Consider the following 16408-nt stretch of genomic DNA (forward strand, 5'->3'; position numbering starts at 1 on the left):
CCTGTTGAAATGCTTCTGAGGCCGCGCTGTCACCTCTTGAGCATTCATATTAAGAAAAAATCTCAAATCTTGATGCAAACATAACGAATGAGACTTCTTAAAAGAACTCCTTGACTATAATGCCAGGGTGTTCTTGGACATGAACTAGTCTGGTCTTTTACAGAACACCGCAGATTGTCCGTTGACCTCGACTTTCTATAGTTTTATCAAGATAAAACTTGAGAGACCCGACAGGGCACAGGACTCTCTAATGCCCTTGCCCAATAATTTGTGCCATACCCTTGGTCTCCAGCCTTCGGGTCAAGGGTTAGACAGGTTTTCGTTCTTATCAAGAACGGAAGGCTTAGAGGACAGACCGCATTATGCCTTTCAAGCTAAAACCTCTGATGATGGCTAAAAGCTCACTAACCCTCTTTGCCCTGGCTAGAGCGGTTAGAATGTTAGCCTTTCTGGTCACGTGTATTAAGTTCGCAGAAAGGATAGGTTCGAAATGCTTTTGGCATCAGAAACTCAGACTACGTCTAAGTTCCATGCCGGAACCTGCGATCCAGAGAATTTCAAGATCTCCCCAGACCTCAAAGATCGTGAAGCTTTGTTGTTTGACAGAACGAATCTCTTGAGCCTAGAGGCCGTCAACAACATATTTACATATTCTACAATAGTTAGGACTACTATCTTATCTCATACTTCATACGGAAAGATAGAACCATAAAGAAATTCACAGAGGTCGAGTTGGAGAAACAGTCATTTCCCTTCACTATCTCCAGAAACGGCCGCACCGATTGAACACTGAAAATAGGCAGCACTGCTTTGCCTTGGCCAAGAGACTGCCATAATCTTAAAGATCTTATCGCTTCTCGATAGTCTGAACGCCTTCAGACTCCGAGAGGAGAGATATTAGATACTTCATAAGTGACGATGTTAGATTACACTGATTCTCTCGGGAAGGGTCTTTGGACAATTCTCTGAATTACCTGACCACTGTGAATCCAACCTCTTAGAGGCCAACATGTGGCGACTAAAGCTAATCCTCTAGGATCATGAATAAGGGAACAACTTAAGAGGAAGCTCCTTCATCTTCAATATCACGAAAAACTTAACGAAAGGACGCCCTCAGTCTATCCTCACTTTCGACATACTTCTAAGTGAGGATTACTCAGACGTCATAGTTGTTGCCTTCGATCGAGAAGACACGGACGTGCACTAGTTAACGAACCTCTTGAGGATCGTTACGTTCCATGCCAAGCCACATAACTAATTCTCTCTTCTTGAGCTATGAGAGAGCTGAGAAATTATCCGAGATGATTTGGGCCACTCGATTCCAAACTCACCCTTCGAGGAACTGGAGAGCCGACCAATTTGCTTCCAATTCTTTCAGACAATGTGCCAGAACATCTGTTCTCTGTTCGGATGTCTGGCATCCTCTCGCTATCACCCAAGGTGATCCTCAAGCCGTTGAGAAAAAAATTAGAATTATTACTAGATCTTCGATGCTATTCCAATTTCTTCGTGAGGAAAAATTGTAGAGGTCTGAATTGCTGTTTATTCAGGGAAAACAAGCTTCTCCAGCGAGGAAATGGTCCCCAGCAAACTCATCCATTCCCTCACTCAGCCTGCTTCCTTCCCTAAATAAGGCGGTGCGCTTTGCATAAGCAGGAGAGCATTATTATAGTGCTATGCCGCGGTAGATTCGTACAGAATTCTGTTACCGTGCGGTAAACCCGCACCGAACAAGTATAAGAGATATCTTGTTGAAAATTTTCTAAGTAAACGGAAGGCATGTTCATTCAAGATTACTAGAAATTTCCTCAACCCGAGGCTAAAATCCATGTTAGGGCAGAAGAGACGGCTTATTCAACCATTCCCCGCAAGGGAAACAGACGTAACCAACCGCGGCATGTCACGAGCTAGCGGAACTGCGTAGATCACAGTAACAGCAGCCTTGTTCATCGTCTCGCACTATCTGCCTGAGTTGCCAGCTACTCCTTTTACGAAGGGATAGGTATGAAATTATCGAGCAAAAGGAAACTCTCAAGCAGGCATATTTAAAACGAAACAAAATTCGCTAAATACAGAAGCTGATTGGTGTTGTCGTAACCATACCTGAAGAGTTGTTCTTACTCCGAAAACTCTTGGAAGGTTGAAGGGAGTGTCAATTAAATACATTAGAACAACAGTTCTTTCGGCTTCTATCCACAGAGGTAAATACGATATGCGTATATGACTTGACCCATGCGTTAGCAAAATGACGCAAAGATAAACTACGTAAGTATTGTAGTAATTTGAACATCGAATTCTCAACTACATCTTATTCCTCGACGAAGAGAGAGAAAGAAAGGAAAACGACTGTCCACGTTCTAATGAATAAGACTTTTTAAAAGAACTCCTTGACTCTTTGCCAAGACACTTTGCCAGAAAAGGGAAGTAATATTCGAATAGAGATCATCAAGAGAGAACCGAGGATCGAAAAGGACGTTCAATGTTTCTTATGATATTGGACATAAGACTTCCTGGATCTAGTCTACAAGTCTTTTTTACTCCCCGGACGAGCCTCTGAAAATGAATGAGAGCTCTTCGAAATTTGTTAATGAGTTTATCCGCTTAAACGATAAAAACGTTAAAATCTATGTCAATGAGAACTACCCCATTTATGAGGGGTCCCCCACTTAAATGACAAAACGTTTAGTATCTTGACAATGGGGAAAACGTCCTTACTTGACAAAACTATTAGCACCTTGCTAATAGGGAAAACCCTTTAACATGACCGAAAGTCACCAGGAATCCGAGTATATAATCTTCCCAATTCTCAGAGAAATCGATGAAGAGGAAAGAGGGATCGAAAGAAAAAATTCGGGTATGTCTCTCCGCTAACTCAATCCGAATCCTTTTTAAAAATTTCTGTAAAGGAATGTCCTGTGGAGAGTCCTGAAAAAAAAACCTCCTCTAGACGAGCGTTTAGAAAGCGTCAAGCGGTCCTCAGAAACGTCCTGAACAGCAATAAGACGCCTTCTACAAGTCTTTTCTCTCGCAAAGCGTTCCTCCTGCCTAGCTTCCACCAGAAGCGTCCTGGCGAATGTCCACAAAAGCGTCCTGCCGAGCGTCCTCAAAAGCGTCCTGCTTAGCGTCCTGGAAAGCGTCCTCAAAAAACGTCCTGCTTAGCTACGAGCGTGTCTGAGCAGAGAACACCAAGTCTTCTGAACGACGTTTCAGAGAGGAACTCGTTGAGCGCCCTGATGCATGCAAGGCCCGCCAAGAGGCGTCCTGGCGAGCGACCTTTGCCAACATCTCAATGTTATGACGAACCGCGTTTTGCGTATGACCCCCCCCCCCGTTGAATATTTTTCAAGGGACCGTCCTCAATGCGAGTCTCCATGGGATAGAGCCCAATCCGCATCAAACCTGAAGTGTGTGAACACTAAAGGAAGACTTATGGCTTTCGTCTTCAAGACGGCCTAAAGACCTTCAAACCTTCTTACAAAGACAGTGGCCGCCTGTGCGACAACTTGCGTCTTTAGTAATGCAAAAGAACATCTCCAGAAACGCACTCAGCAAAGGAACGCCGAGCGTCCGAAAGACACCCTCGCAAGGTGCTTGCCGAGCGTCCTGGAGAATGTCTCTACTTATAGGACGTCGAGCACCTCCAAAAGCTTCCTCACTTCTAAATTGCCCTTCTTATGCCGAACCAGAGACATAAGTTGTTTGACTGTGCAAAGCAGCTTGCCGGACGTCAAACTTATCAGCTTGCTTTCGAAGTAAAGCGAACGTTACATAACGTATACGGAGCGCCATGAGGAGAGGAGACGAATACTGAGTTGCTCCTCCAAAAGGTGGAATCTAGAATGTCCTTGATTACCAAATTCTTTTGGAATGCTAGCGAGGTTGAAACAAGCCTCTAACTTCATGAGCGTTCACTCGCAGGAGGCTCAAATCACTCTTCTGGCAGATGAATGAGCCTCCTTAATAATGTATAAACGAGCGTTCACTCGCAGGAGGCTCAAATCACTCTTCTGGCCAAGATGAATGAGCCTCCTTAATATGTCCCTTAGAAAAAGAGCCAGTGCATTCTTCGAAAAGGGTAAATGTGGTCTCTTTACTGTTTCATCCTCTCGTGACGAGAGAGAGGAACGTTGAAGCGTCTTCTTCTCTAAAGCTTCTTTAGGAGGCGCGAGTCCTTCCGAGAGCTCCACCCCTGTGTGGGGAGGACGCCTCGGAGGACGAGAAGCAATCCTTCAAGATTCGTGCACGTGCTCGATCTTCGGCAGCCTGGGAAGCGACACCAGGACCTGCCGAAAGGAAGCCAGATCAGCATGAAAAACCCGTAACCCTCCTTCGGCTTTTGACATGCCCTCTCCCCTCGTTCCTGGGAGTCCGACAGAGGTCTAGGCCTAGAGTCGTTATGGGGCCAATCTGACGTTCCCTCCTAACGAGAGAGAGGACGTGAAGCGTCCTCTTCTCTAAAAGCTTATTAGAGGGCGCGAGTCCTTCCGAGAGCTCCCAATCCCTTGCGCTGGGGAGGACGCCTCGGAGGACGAGAAGCAATCCTTCAAGATTCGTGCACGTGCACGATCTTTAGCAGCCTGGGAAAGCGTCAACAGGTTCTGCCGAAGGGACGCCAGATCGGTGGGAGCCCCCGTAACCCTCTTGCGGCTTTCGACATGCCCTCTCCCTGAGTCCTGGGAGTCCGACAGAGGTCCAGGCCTAGAGGCATTATTGGGCCGATCTGACGCCCCCCCCCCTCCACAACCACAAGGGGGCACTACACTTCACAACACTTGATTGGAGAGCGAGCACTTTAGTCTAAGATTACTTGATGTAATCCTCTAGCAGACACTTCTTCTAGGCCCGTAAGCCATACCACAGGGTTAGGCAAAATAAAATCTACAGGAGGTTAGAAGGTTCATTATTTCTAACTTCTGTTTACTGTGGAGGAAAACTCCTGATTCTAACAAGCTGTAAAATGCGTACATGAATCCTACTTCTTCCGTAATCAGTCACACATTACACTAATTACATTGAACTTATGCAAAGAAAACATGTAAACGCCATATATACTAAGCGAGTGTCTACCGAAAGTTCTGGTAGCTTCACCTTACCCCAAGCAGACAACAAAGTCTGAAACTAGGCTAACTAGCTTCAGACATCAAATGCAATGAAAAATTTACGATAGCGTATGCCTAGCCACAAATCCAAGTCAATAATCGAAAGAATAATTAGGATACTTAAGCGGCTAATGAAGTTTCAAAATCCTAGGCGGAGGTCTGTAAACAGTTGTTTACCGACCGGCAACAGAAAAAAATATGAATAGAAAATGGGAATAGTTCCTGACGTCCGCCTCCCAGCGGCGGGAATGGGTACTACCACCTGGCCGCCCACTGCGTGTGCCGCGAATTTTGAAATTCTGTCGGACTTCGGAGAATACAGCTATATATATATCTGTCAGGTAAGTTTCATGAACAAACAGAACTTTAAGAATAATTTGATCACAGACTTAACAGATAAAAAAGTATAGTCTCAGTGACGTTAAATATACCCTGAACCCCAAAGACTTGATACCATAACTATACTTTCTTGTTTCTGATTATGTACTAGTTGTGTTCATATGAACTTGAATAGCATTTCCAACAGTATCTAAATATTCCAGTGACAAGAAATTTTTCTCCCATAAAGAGCACACACTTTTTCTATTTCTAAGTAACAGATATAGCAGAATATTATTTCAAAACACCAATGCTTTACAGCAGGTAAGATTTTATAACTTTCATTACTATTTCTTAGTAGATTACTAGATTATACAAAAACAACAGTGTGAGAAAACAGACTCCTGATTTGTCCAAATTTCTCTACTTTCTCCAACTGCACTCAAGAAATATGCTGCATCCCTTAACCACTGTTAAGGTATTTGGTCCTGTGGGATGGGTACCATATATAGCTTTAGTTTTACTAATAGCTTCCCACTAGAGTATTAAATTAAGAAAAGCACTCACTAGTACACTTCATAAGAAAAGTAAAAAAGCACATTTCAGCATGAAATACTGAAAAACAAGAAAATGTCACGCCAATACAAAAAAAAAATTAATAAAAAATAAAGAAAAAATCAGTACCCTATTTCAGTAAAAAAGTTATTTCAACCATTCTGTGAAAGTAAAATTATATAACAAGCTTCATCCTAATACCTTCATTGAATATGGTAGGGTTTTTAATTTTCGTGAATAAACCTGGTCTGAAAATAAAGAATGATTTGAAATGCTTTCTGTATTTATATCCTTCAACTCTCGCCAATAAACGAATCTGACCACTATTTTTGTGAATTCAAGTTGTGTTCTAATTTTCAAAAAACTAACCAAAAAATTGTTAGAGACAAAAACATTAAACTAATCACAGCATAAGCTTTAAATTTGTTTTATAACAAACCATTTACTATACTAAATTACATAACCTAACAGTGCCTCTGACTCCATTTCCACACTTGCGCCCAGAGAAGTTTCAATTTGGTTACCTGTATTTCCACCTCATTATTTCAAATGAACCATTCTGATAGATAGATAGATAGATAGATAGATAGATAGATAGATATAGAGATATATATATATACGTATATTATATATATATATATATATAAATTAGGCATAGACAATATATGAATTATGCTTATCACAGCTTTCTTAATTTTCAAAGTTTTAAAAGTTCAGTGAGTCTTCCTGTAGCAGTTACTGACCACTTTATCTCATTTTTCTCAAAACTTCATGGGTACTTCCTGCTTGTTAAGAGAATTAAAATTTGCACTAACATGCAAGATTTGAAAAACAACAAACTGCAACCCAACATGAAAGAGGGTACTGATAGTTTTGATAATGTGAATGCCACAATACTGCTTTGTAGGTTTCCCAGCAAGCAGTGCCCTATTTTGTGAAGTTATTGCAAGAGCTTAGTCTGAGCTCCCATGTAAAGAATGTAAAGATTTGGTCTCAAAAAGGGATTTTGACGTAGGAAAAATCTATTTCTGGGCGAGGAAGCCGTGTCGCCCAGTGAAATACGTTCCTTTAGCGCTATTTCTAAGGTAAATTATTGCTAAAATGCCAGAGAACTGCTAAATTGGACATGCCAGAATATTCTGACTCGCTCACCCTTTCTAAAAGGGTGTCGGTATGAATCTGGGGTAAACATAGCTATATGTTTTTTAATGCATTTGATGAAGGGAGCATGTCATCTGCTTGTGAACTCTCTGGGATCACCTCAGCATCATTTCATTAGGCCTCACAAAGCCCATCCCTTCCAAGTACTTCTCATCCCAGTCCAACTCTAAATTATATACTTTTTTTGACTAACAAAATCCTAAAGAAGAATGACCGTATATACAGTGGTCCCCCGTATACGCAGGGGATGCGTACCAGACCCCCCCGTGAATGTTTGGAACACCTATAATAACGCTAAAAACAGCCTACCTTGTTAGTTAAAACTCAAGAAAACCCCACTAAAAATTTTCACACTTTTTTTTTTTCTTTAAGTTTTATCACAAAAAGTGCATTTTATGATGAAATTGATAAAAAAAAAACCATGAATGTGGATATTTCTCATAGAAAAAATACAGGGAATGTGCAATTTTTCCACGAATAATGAGGGGAAACATTCCTGAGAGAAATCCGCGAACGTGAGAGTCCGCGAATCCATTATATTTTCGCTGTAATTTTAACAGAGAAATATTCACAAATTACTGTATTTTCATATAACTTTCATGACTAAATGCACTTTTTGAGATAAAACTATTAAAACACTCTAGTATAAGCATTTTTAGCTTTTTGTGTTTTAAGTATCAAAATAGGAAGTTCAAAGCATTTTTTGAAGGGTTTTAAATATTCAAGAATTTTAGCTATTCGCAGCAGTTGTGTCTCTGTCTGGTACCCAACCACTAAATACAGGGGGGTTTACTGTAATTAATTTTAAGACCTAGCAAGGAACTTGCGTAAGTTACTTGTCCTAGAATGTAAGGCAAGGAAGACAACGGAGACGGGCAATAGAGGGAGTGATGAGCAATCTTTGTGGCCCTTATAGACATCTATTTGTGGTTCTCCAAGATCTGGGGATTCGAGACAATGCACCAGGCTCAAACATCTGCTTTAACTTCAAGATAATGACCTTTTATGTGGAGACAGTAGTATATCCATTTGTTCATCCAAAAGCATTCTAGCATGAATGAACCTCAAAGGTACATTAATTTTTGGTCCCATTTAATAAAAATTTAGGACCGTTTTTTTTTTTTTTTTTTTAAAGTAGAAACATTTACCTTACAGTAAGTAACCAACTCCCTGGTCATCTTTCCTTGCAGCAAGTCAAGCGAATATAGGTTTAGAGCCAAGATACCCTGCCAGGTGGGAAGTTTTCTTATGGAACTTGTACGGAAATTGAGCTGAATGCACAATAGGGTAATGGTGGTTTGCCTTAAAAGATTTGAATAAATTATTTTATTCACTTTCAAGTTGTGAAAAATCAAAATCATTCAGCTTCACATAAAAAATATGGCCAAGTTTTGGGCTAAATCATTCTAATGTGTTCAAAATACTTCTGAACACCTCACTTGAGTTATTCTTTGCCTAGTAACTTAAAATATGTCAAATTTATTCTCTAGCAATTATCACAACTAAAGTAGGTACTTTTTTTCCTAATTATAACTTAACCTCTCCAATCCCAGATAAGGATTAGGATTCACATCAAGTTGTGATTGCACTTTAACCAATATTTCCATCAAAATTACAATTTGTAATAAAGCCATGCAAAACCATATTGTCTGACACACTGACAGGCAGATATTAAAAAGAAGCCACTGACAAAATGTAAGGAGATAAAACAGCCACCAAACTACTGCTACACATCTATCTTGGATACTAACCTGGAGATCTGCTCGAAGCTGATCTAGGACTTGTGGCATCTTTAAAAGTGACATTCACACTACGAGTTCTGCGACGTACTCTTGACAATTGGTCATCACTATCCCAAAACAACTGTAAATAGTTAATCAAAATAAAAAAAGAAACTGCAAATAGCTACAATGCAGTTATCTGTGACACAACCTCTATAAGAATAATTTCATCAACAGTAGTCTGCCTTCTTTCTTTCAGTCCCTTAAAATATTTATATATATAGTATATATACTGTATACATATACCAAAGGATCATGTTCGTATCTAAAGCCTAAAATTATCTAACCAGAAGTACCATATTATATGTACTATGTTGGCTAAGCAGTAATTCCAAATAAAATAAAAAAAACCTGCAGCTCTGAAATCCAGTACATCCATAAATAATTTTGTTAAATTCTTATTTAATAAACTTGAAAAAAACTCCCATCTTTACATTTTTGTTTTCCAATTTTCACTCCAATCTTTGTTTGAGTCCTAATTTTGCAACACAACCACATCATAAACAGGAAAGTATAAATACTTTGTGATATTTTTACCTAATTTCTTATCACAATACTTTACTGTAGTACTTTTCCTGAACTTCTGATCTTAAAGAGATAGGATGTTACTCCAAAACACGTAATCATTCCGACACCGTTTCGTAAGACGTAAGATAAACGACACACCCAAGGAAGACATTCTGTAAATATTTAAGTCGGAAACTCGACGAAAAGCCAATCACACAAGTCGATTAATCAACTACACATTTACACCTCACCCTTAATTAGTACATATTGTATACTATAGAAAAAATCCTGATATAAAAAAACTTATAAACCGTTGCTCAGCACCTTGCGGGGGAGCGATACCAGTCAAAAATTATTTAAATGTATTGATGATTTGCCAAGCAGAGTCAAGTCAACACTACAGACAGTAATTTTTTGAGTAGCACAGTGCATTGTTTATAAACCTTGTGTCCTAACATAGGTAATGATTTTTTTTTTAGGGTTGAGATGGAAGAAGAGTGAACAGAAAAAGCTATGCCCTACACCATCTAGTGCCATTGGCACAAAACTATTAACAAGATTGCTGTATAATTCATATGCTAATATTGTATATTACCCAGAATATTATTCCTTTTTACATGTTACATACCGACTAAAAAAGAAACCGTATAAAACTTGTTTATACTAAAGCCTACACACAGAAATTTGAAGACTACACCAACTGTTTCTTTCAATCAATTAGGATTAGCTGTTGTAAAGCGGCTTAAAGAATGCATGTAGTCAACCCCGGCTATTCGTGGACTCGCCTATTCACGGATTTTTCCATGGACCGTAGATAACCATTATTCGAGGAAAATTTGCCTATTCGTAGTATTTTTCACCGAGAAATATTCACAAATTACTATAATTTCATATCATTTTCATGACTAAATGCACTTTCTGTGATAAAATTATTAAAAAATTCAGGCATAAAAAATTTTTTAATTTTTTTTTTGTGATCAACCAAAATGGCAGTTCTACACATTTTGTAAGAGTGGTTTTCAGTAGTATTTGCAGATTTTATTAGCTAGCCGCATGTGTGTGTGCTGTACCCATCCCCTTTGAATATGGGAGTTCTACTGTAGTACATCAAACTACTACAGTGGTCAATGTGTACCAGAAACAAAACCCCCCTCACAAATAGTTGGACCCCCCCCCCATGTAAAAACAGAGAAAACGCCCTATTTTGGTAAGTACAACTGCAGAAGAACCCACTAAAAATTTATATAGTACCTGATTTTTTAAATAGTTTTATTACAAAATGTGCATTTTAAGATGAAATAGATTTTAAAAACCAGGAATTTCTGAATATTTCTCGAAAAAAAATACAGCCAATGGGCAAATTTCCCACGAATATCAAGTAAGTATGGTCCAGAGAGAAATTCGTGAATCTGTGAGTCCGCGAATAGGGAGGGCCCACTGTACTTTGATTCCTTTCTACGTATGTCACCAAGAGAGATGTTGGCCACGGGCTTTGTATTGACTAGTGTCTACCCAAGACATAGCATTAAAGCTAATGATAAACTTATAAACTACTACTAGCTACTAATTTAATCTTTAGGCTACCCGTACTAGCCCACCCACTTAATACCAACTCATTCTTTGGGCAAGTTGTACTAGCCCACAGAAAAGTTTTTGAATATACTTTACTTCATAATATGAATTTTTTCCTTTACCTAGATCAGCATAGATGCTTCAGTGGTTCCTAGTGATTAAATTCATTCCAATTTAAAGTAAATTATCATCCCCATTTCCCTAAATCTTCAGATTAACGAATCCGACGAAAAGCAAACAATCTCCTTTTCTCCACAGCTTTTGGCCACGTTCGGGCAGTAAGAGACCCCTGCTTTCCACACTACCAAGGTCTACACAAGGTCTCAAGCGAGGGACAATGGGGGTTAGGGGTGACTTGACACAGTCACTCTTTCTCCTCAACCCAAACTATTTTATCCCACTTTTTACAAGGAATTTCATATATGCAACCAGAAACATCTTCAAGAGAATATTCTATAGTAAACTCTTAACATTATTACTGAAAACAATGTTTAAAAGCTTAAAAATTCTATGAATTTCAAAACCTTTCATCATCCAGTAATTTGAGAATGTTATGTTTACTGAATTCAAGTTTGTCATTAGTTAAATAAAATGTTTTTCTAGCTCTTTTCCTTGCTGCAATGTTAGTTGATTTTCAAGACTGAAAAATCACAATGTTCAAAATTGGATTTTTCCTAACTATACAAACCTGAGGTCCTTTAACAATAGGAACGGTAATCAACAGCAGCTGGAACCGGTCGTAAGCTTCAAACAAGGAGGTTCGGTAGTTAACTGCTTGTCCGACAGTCGGTGGTCCCGCAATACTGAGAGGTGAAGATTCACTTTGCTTTAGGCCCAGGAAACAGAGTGAGGGGTGGCATGAGGTGGGACTATGTGTAAAGGACCTTAGGTTTGTATAGTTAGGAAAAATGATATTGTTATGATACAATAAAGTTTCATACATACTTACCTGGCAGATATATATCTACATAGCTGGGACGACGGAGTCTTAGCTATGTATATATCTGACAGGTAAGTTGATTGTATGAAAATACAATTTTCGACAAATTGCGATTTGTTCTGATACGTAATACAAACCATCGGTCCTTTAACAATAGGAAGACTCACTTATTGGTGAGTGGAATCCAAGTCTTATGAACAGACTGGTGTTCATCCGACCTTGGTTCCCTCCCTGGTCGTAAGAGCAGAGGGAGGGATCCTAGCCTCTGTCCAGCTGATCGGGGTATGTACCGCAGGATCAGTGGTAAGACCTCTGGACCAAATTCATAAGAGGGAGGCAAGCGTGCCTCTTATGAATAGCAAGCAAGAACTAGTTCCTACTTTAAGAGCCAATATGAAGTTATGGGTTTGTCTCTTGTTGGCATCCACTCCCCCCCATTGTTAGGGGAGTGGTGGATAACTGATCCTATCCCTACTGAAAGGGATAGGATGGAGCTCAATAGCGTAGCTTACCTGCATCAGCCTCCTGTCCAGCGTAGTGACAACCGCGGCCCTCTGCCCACAGGTAGAGTTGAGAAAAGAGGAGGAAAAGAAGCCAGTCACACACTCTTGCACTCGTCCATTCATGCAGTCACACAAGGATGTGATGCTGTTCTGTCCACTCGGGTGCTGGGTATGCTACACAACTTGTTGAGCAGCCACCATGGGTCCCAAAGAGAAGGTATCCAAGGACCTGTGGGCGATATCCCGAAGGTAGAAGGAAGTAAAGGTGGTCTGGTTGGCCCAAACCCCTGCCTTCAGCACCTGTGCCACGAAGTTCTTGCGGAACGCAAGGGTTGGACCAATACCTCCGACTTTGTGGGCTCTCGGACGAGGGGTACGGGTGTTGTCACTCCTATCCGCAGCGTACACCCTCCTGATTACCTCACGAAGCCAAAATGAAAGTGTTCTTAGACACCTCCTTCTTGGTCACCCCGGTGCTAACGAAGAGGCATCGACACTCAGGCCTGAGGTGCCGAGTTCTCTTCAGATAGCGCTGTAGCGCCCTCACAGGACAAAGCAGCATCTCATCCGCATCATCGTCGGTGAAGTCCTTCAGGGAAGGGATCGTGAATTACTCGAACCGGTTGTCAGGGACTGAAGGATTCAGAGTCTTCGCTACGAAGTCCGGGACGAAATCGAGCATCACAGATCATTATCCCCTCGTATGTTTAACATCAAAAGAAAGACCATGAAGTTCCCCTACTCTCTTCGCCAATGCCAGGCCCAGCAAGAAGAGGGTCTTGAGGGTCAGATCCCTGTCTGACGACTCTCGGAGTGGTTCGAAGGGTCTTCGAGTCAAACTCCTAAGGACGAATCACATCCTACCCTGGGGGCCTGAGTTCCCTGGGTGGGCAAGACCTCTCGAAGCTCTTCATTAGAAGGGAGATCTCAAACGAGTTGGAGATATCCAACCCCCGCAGTTCAAGGACAAGGGCCAGGGAAGCTCTGTAGCCTTTAACTGTGGAGACGGAGAGGAGCTTCTCTCGGCGAAGGAAACGAGGAAATCCACTACCTGCTGAAGAGTGGCTCTGAGAGGAGAGAGACCCCGTCCACGACACCAACCACAGAAGATGGACCACTTTCCCTGGTATACAGTTGCAGAGGACTGCCTGAGGTGCCCAGCCATCTCTGTTGCTGCTCAGCAAGAAAAGCCTCTCGCTCCCAAGAGATGGTGGATAACAGCCAGCCGTGAGGACACAGGGACCGAACCGACCGGAGGTACCGTTCCACGTGTGGTTGGCACAGGAGGTTGTGCCAAGGGGGAATCTCTCTCGGTGCTTCGGCGAGCAGAGCCAGCAGGTCCGGATACCAAACAGCCTGAGGCCATTTGGGCACCACCAGAATCATCCGAAGATTCGCGGTGACCAGCACCCTGCTGATCACCTTGCGAATCAGACAGAACGGGGGAAAGGCGTACACGAAGAGATTGTCCCACGGATGTTGAAGAGTGTCCTCTGCAGCTGCCCATGGGTTCGGCACAACTGAGTAGAAATCCTGGAGTTTTCTGTTGTGCCGGGTGGCGAACAGATCCACGACTGGACGCCCCCACAGATTGAAGAGCCTTTCCGCTACGTCTGGGTGAAGGGACCATTCGGTTCCTATCACCTGATTATTCCAACGGCTGAGCTTGTCTACCACTACATTCCTCTTGCCTGGAATGTAGCGAGCCGACAGCTCTACCGAGTGAGCCACGGCCAACTCATGCAACTGCATCGTCAACTGATGCAACGGGAGGGACACTAGGCCCCCGTTTGTTGACATACGCCACCACCGTGGTGTTGTCGCTCATCAACACCACTGAAGTGTCCCATCAGACAGTCCTGGAACTCTTGGAGAGCGAGAAACGCTGCCTTGAGCTCCAGGACGTTGATGTGAAGGTGTTTGTTGTGATGATCCCACACACCCGCAGCCAGCAACTCCTCCAGGTGTGCGCCCCATCCCTCGGTCAACAAGTATGAAAATGGCAACATCTCCAGGGAGAGGAGTGCGAAGAGGCACTCTTCTTAAGAGGTTCCCCGTCGTCCAGCCACCTGGCTAGGTCCTGCCTCACCTCCTCCGTGAGAGACACGGGAAAATACAGCGGGTCCCTTGCCTGTGACCAACTCTCCTTTAGCCTCCACTGAAGAGGCTGAGGGACTAACTTCTCGAGAGACGACAGGTGACCGATCACGACCTGCCACTGCTGAGCTGGCTGCTCCTGTAGGGACAGGAACCGTCCCGCTGCCTCCCTGAACCTGCTGATCCGCAAGTCTGCGGGGACGACTCGCCCTGCTACCATATCGATCACCATGCCCAGGTACTTCATCCTCTGCTTGGGCTCGTGATCCGACTTCTCGGAATTCACCACGATCCCTAGATCGCGGCAAAACTCGAGGTGTTGATCCCTGTCCTGTAGCAACTGTGAGCGGGAGCTCGACAGGACCAACCAATCGTCGAGATACCTCAGAAGACTTATGCCTACCGAATGGGCCCAAGCCGACACCAACACCAGAGTGAACACTCACGTGAACACCTGTGGGGCGGTTGAGAGACCGAAACAAAGTGCCCTGAACTGTTACACCGTCCTGTTAAGGATGAAGCGGTGGTACTTCCTGGAGGACTGATGGATGGGTATCTGGAAATACGCATCCTTTAGGTCCACCGAAAGCATGAAGTCGTTCTCCCTGATGGACTCGAGCACTGAACGTGTCGTTTCCATCGTGAATCGAGTCTGGCGATAGAGCTCTCTCAAGGTAGAGAGATCTATCACCAGGCGCCAGCCCCCAAGGACTTCTCCACCAGGAAAAGTAGACTGTAGAAGCCCAGTGACTGAGCCCATACAATCTCCACAGCTCGTTTGCTCAGCATGGCTTCTACTTCCTGCCAAAGCACCACATCCCTGGCAGAACCGGGAACGTACGTCTGAAGATGGACCGGGTTGGAGGTGAGGGGTGGCCGAGACTCGAAGGGTAGTAGATACCCCTCCCGAAGGACATCCACTATCCAGGTCTCTGCTCCGTAGCGCTGCCAAGTTGCCCAATGGCTTACCAGGCAACCCCCCCCCAACTTCCGGCAGCAGGTGAAGGGGAACGCTGTCCCTAGCGTTTCCCTCCCCTCTTCGACTTCTTCCCAGTTCCTCCTCGGGAGGAGGGCTGGGAGGAGGGCTGGTGGTGATCACTCCTTACCGCAGAAGTCGAAGGCTTTGACGAGGCGATCATCTTGGTCGCAAAGGAAGCGCTAACCAAACTCTTGGGCTTGGCCGCAGGGGCTCGAGGCTGCCCAGCCGCCTTCGAGACTGCCTGGTGTACAAGACAGTCACTGTCATAAGTGCGCCGTTGTTCCACCGCAGCGTCCACCATCTCTCTGGGGAAGAGAGAGGAGACATTCCGCACCGGTCCGTTGTGAAGACCCAACGCCGCCTCACGCCCTGCCGACCTGGTTACTCGAGTGAGGACACCGTCCCTACGCCTCACAACCAGGTTGGTCCACAGGTTGGCCGTCCAGCGGGCCAGGTAGATGGCCCTACCTCCACACTGGCACAGTCTCCCAAAAGCCGGGTCCCCTTCAGGAGTGATGTTTCCCGAGGAGGCAGCGACCCTAGACAGCGAGGGACCACAGCTCTAGCCAGGAGACTGCTTGGAATGCTGCCATGGCAGTCGATTCCAACGCAAGCGCTTCTTGCTGCGAGAACCAGAGGTTCTCTGACAGCAGGTGTTGGAGAGACACCCACGGAGTTTCCCTAGCCAACTCTGGGTTAACCTGTTTGGGCAGCAGGGGGTCCTCCAATGGCACGTAGACTTGCCTCTGTCGTGGTAGAGGTGGAGGAAGGTGCTTGGACGACCTGCCGGACCGAAGAGAACCCTCCTGTCCGGAGACGAGAGTGTCAACCTGGCCCAGCACACTGTCAGCCAAGGCTGATCGAGGCAGGCCCACCGTCGTCCTGGGTTCCTTCTT

The 16408-nt window shown here is 43.6% G+C and overlaps 1 protein-coding gene across 1 annotated transcript in view; it reads right to left on the reverse strand.

Moving 5' to 3' along the window:
- LOC135224912 (ATPase family AAA domain-containing protein 2-like) overlaps positions 1–16408 on the reverse strand; it is a 262177-nt gene that overhangs the window by 191107 nt on the left and 54662 nt on the right. Inside the window, exon 2 of the mRNA XM_064264237.1 lies at positions 8885–8996. Coding sequence (XP_064120307.1) covers positions 8885–8996 — 112 coding nt within the window. The remainder of the gene's footprint in view (positions 1–8884; positions 8997–16408) is intronic.

Source organism: Macrobrachium nipponense, chromosome 12, assembly GCF_015104395.2.
Source record: "Macrobrachium nipponense isolate FS-2020 chromosome 12, ASM1510439v2, whole genome shotgun sequence".
Taxonomy (NCBI): Eukaryota; Metazoa; Arthropoda; class Malacostraca; order Decapoda; family Palaemonidae; genus Macrobrachium; species Macrobrachium nipponense.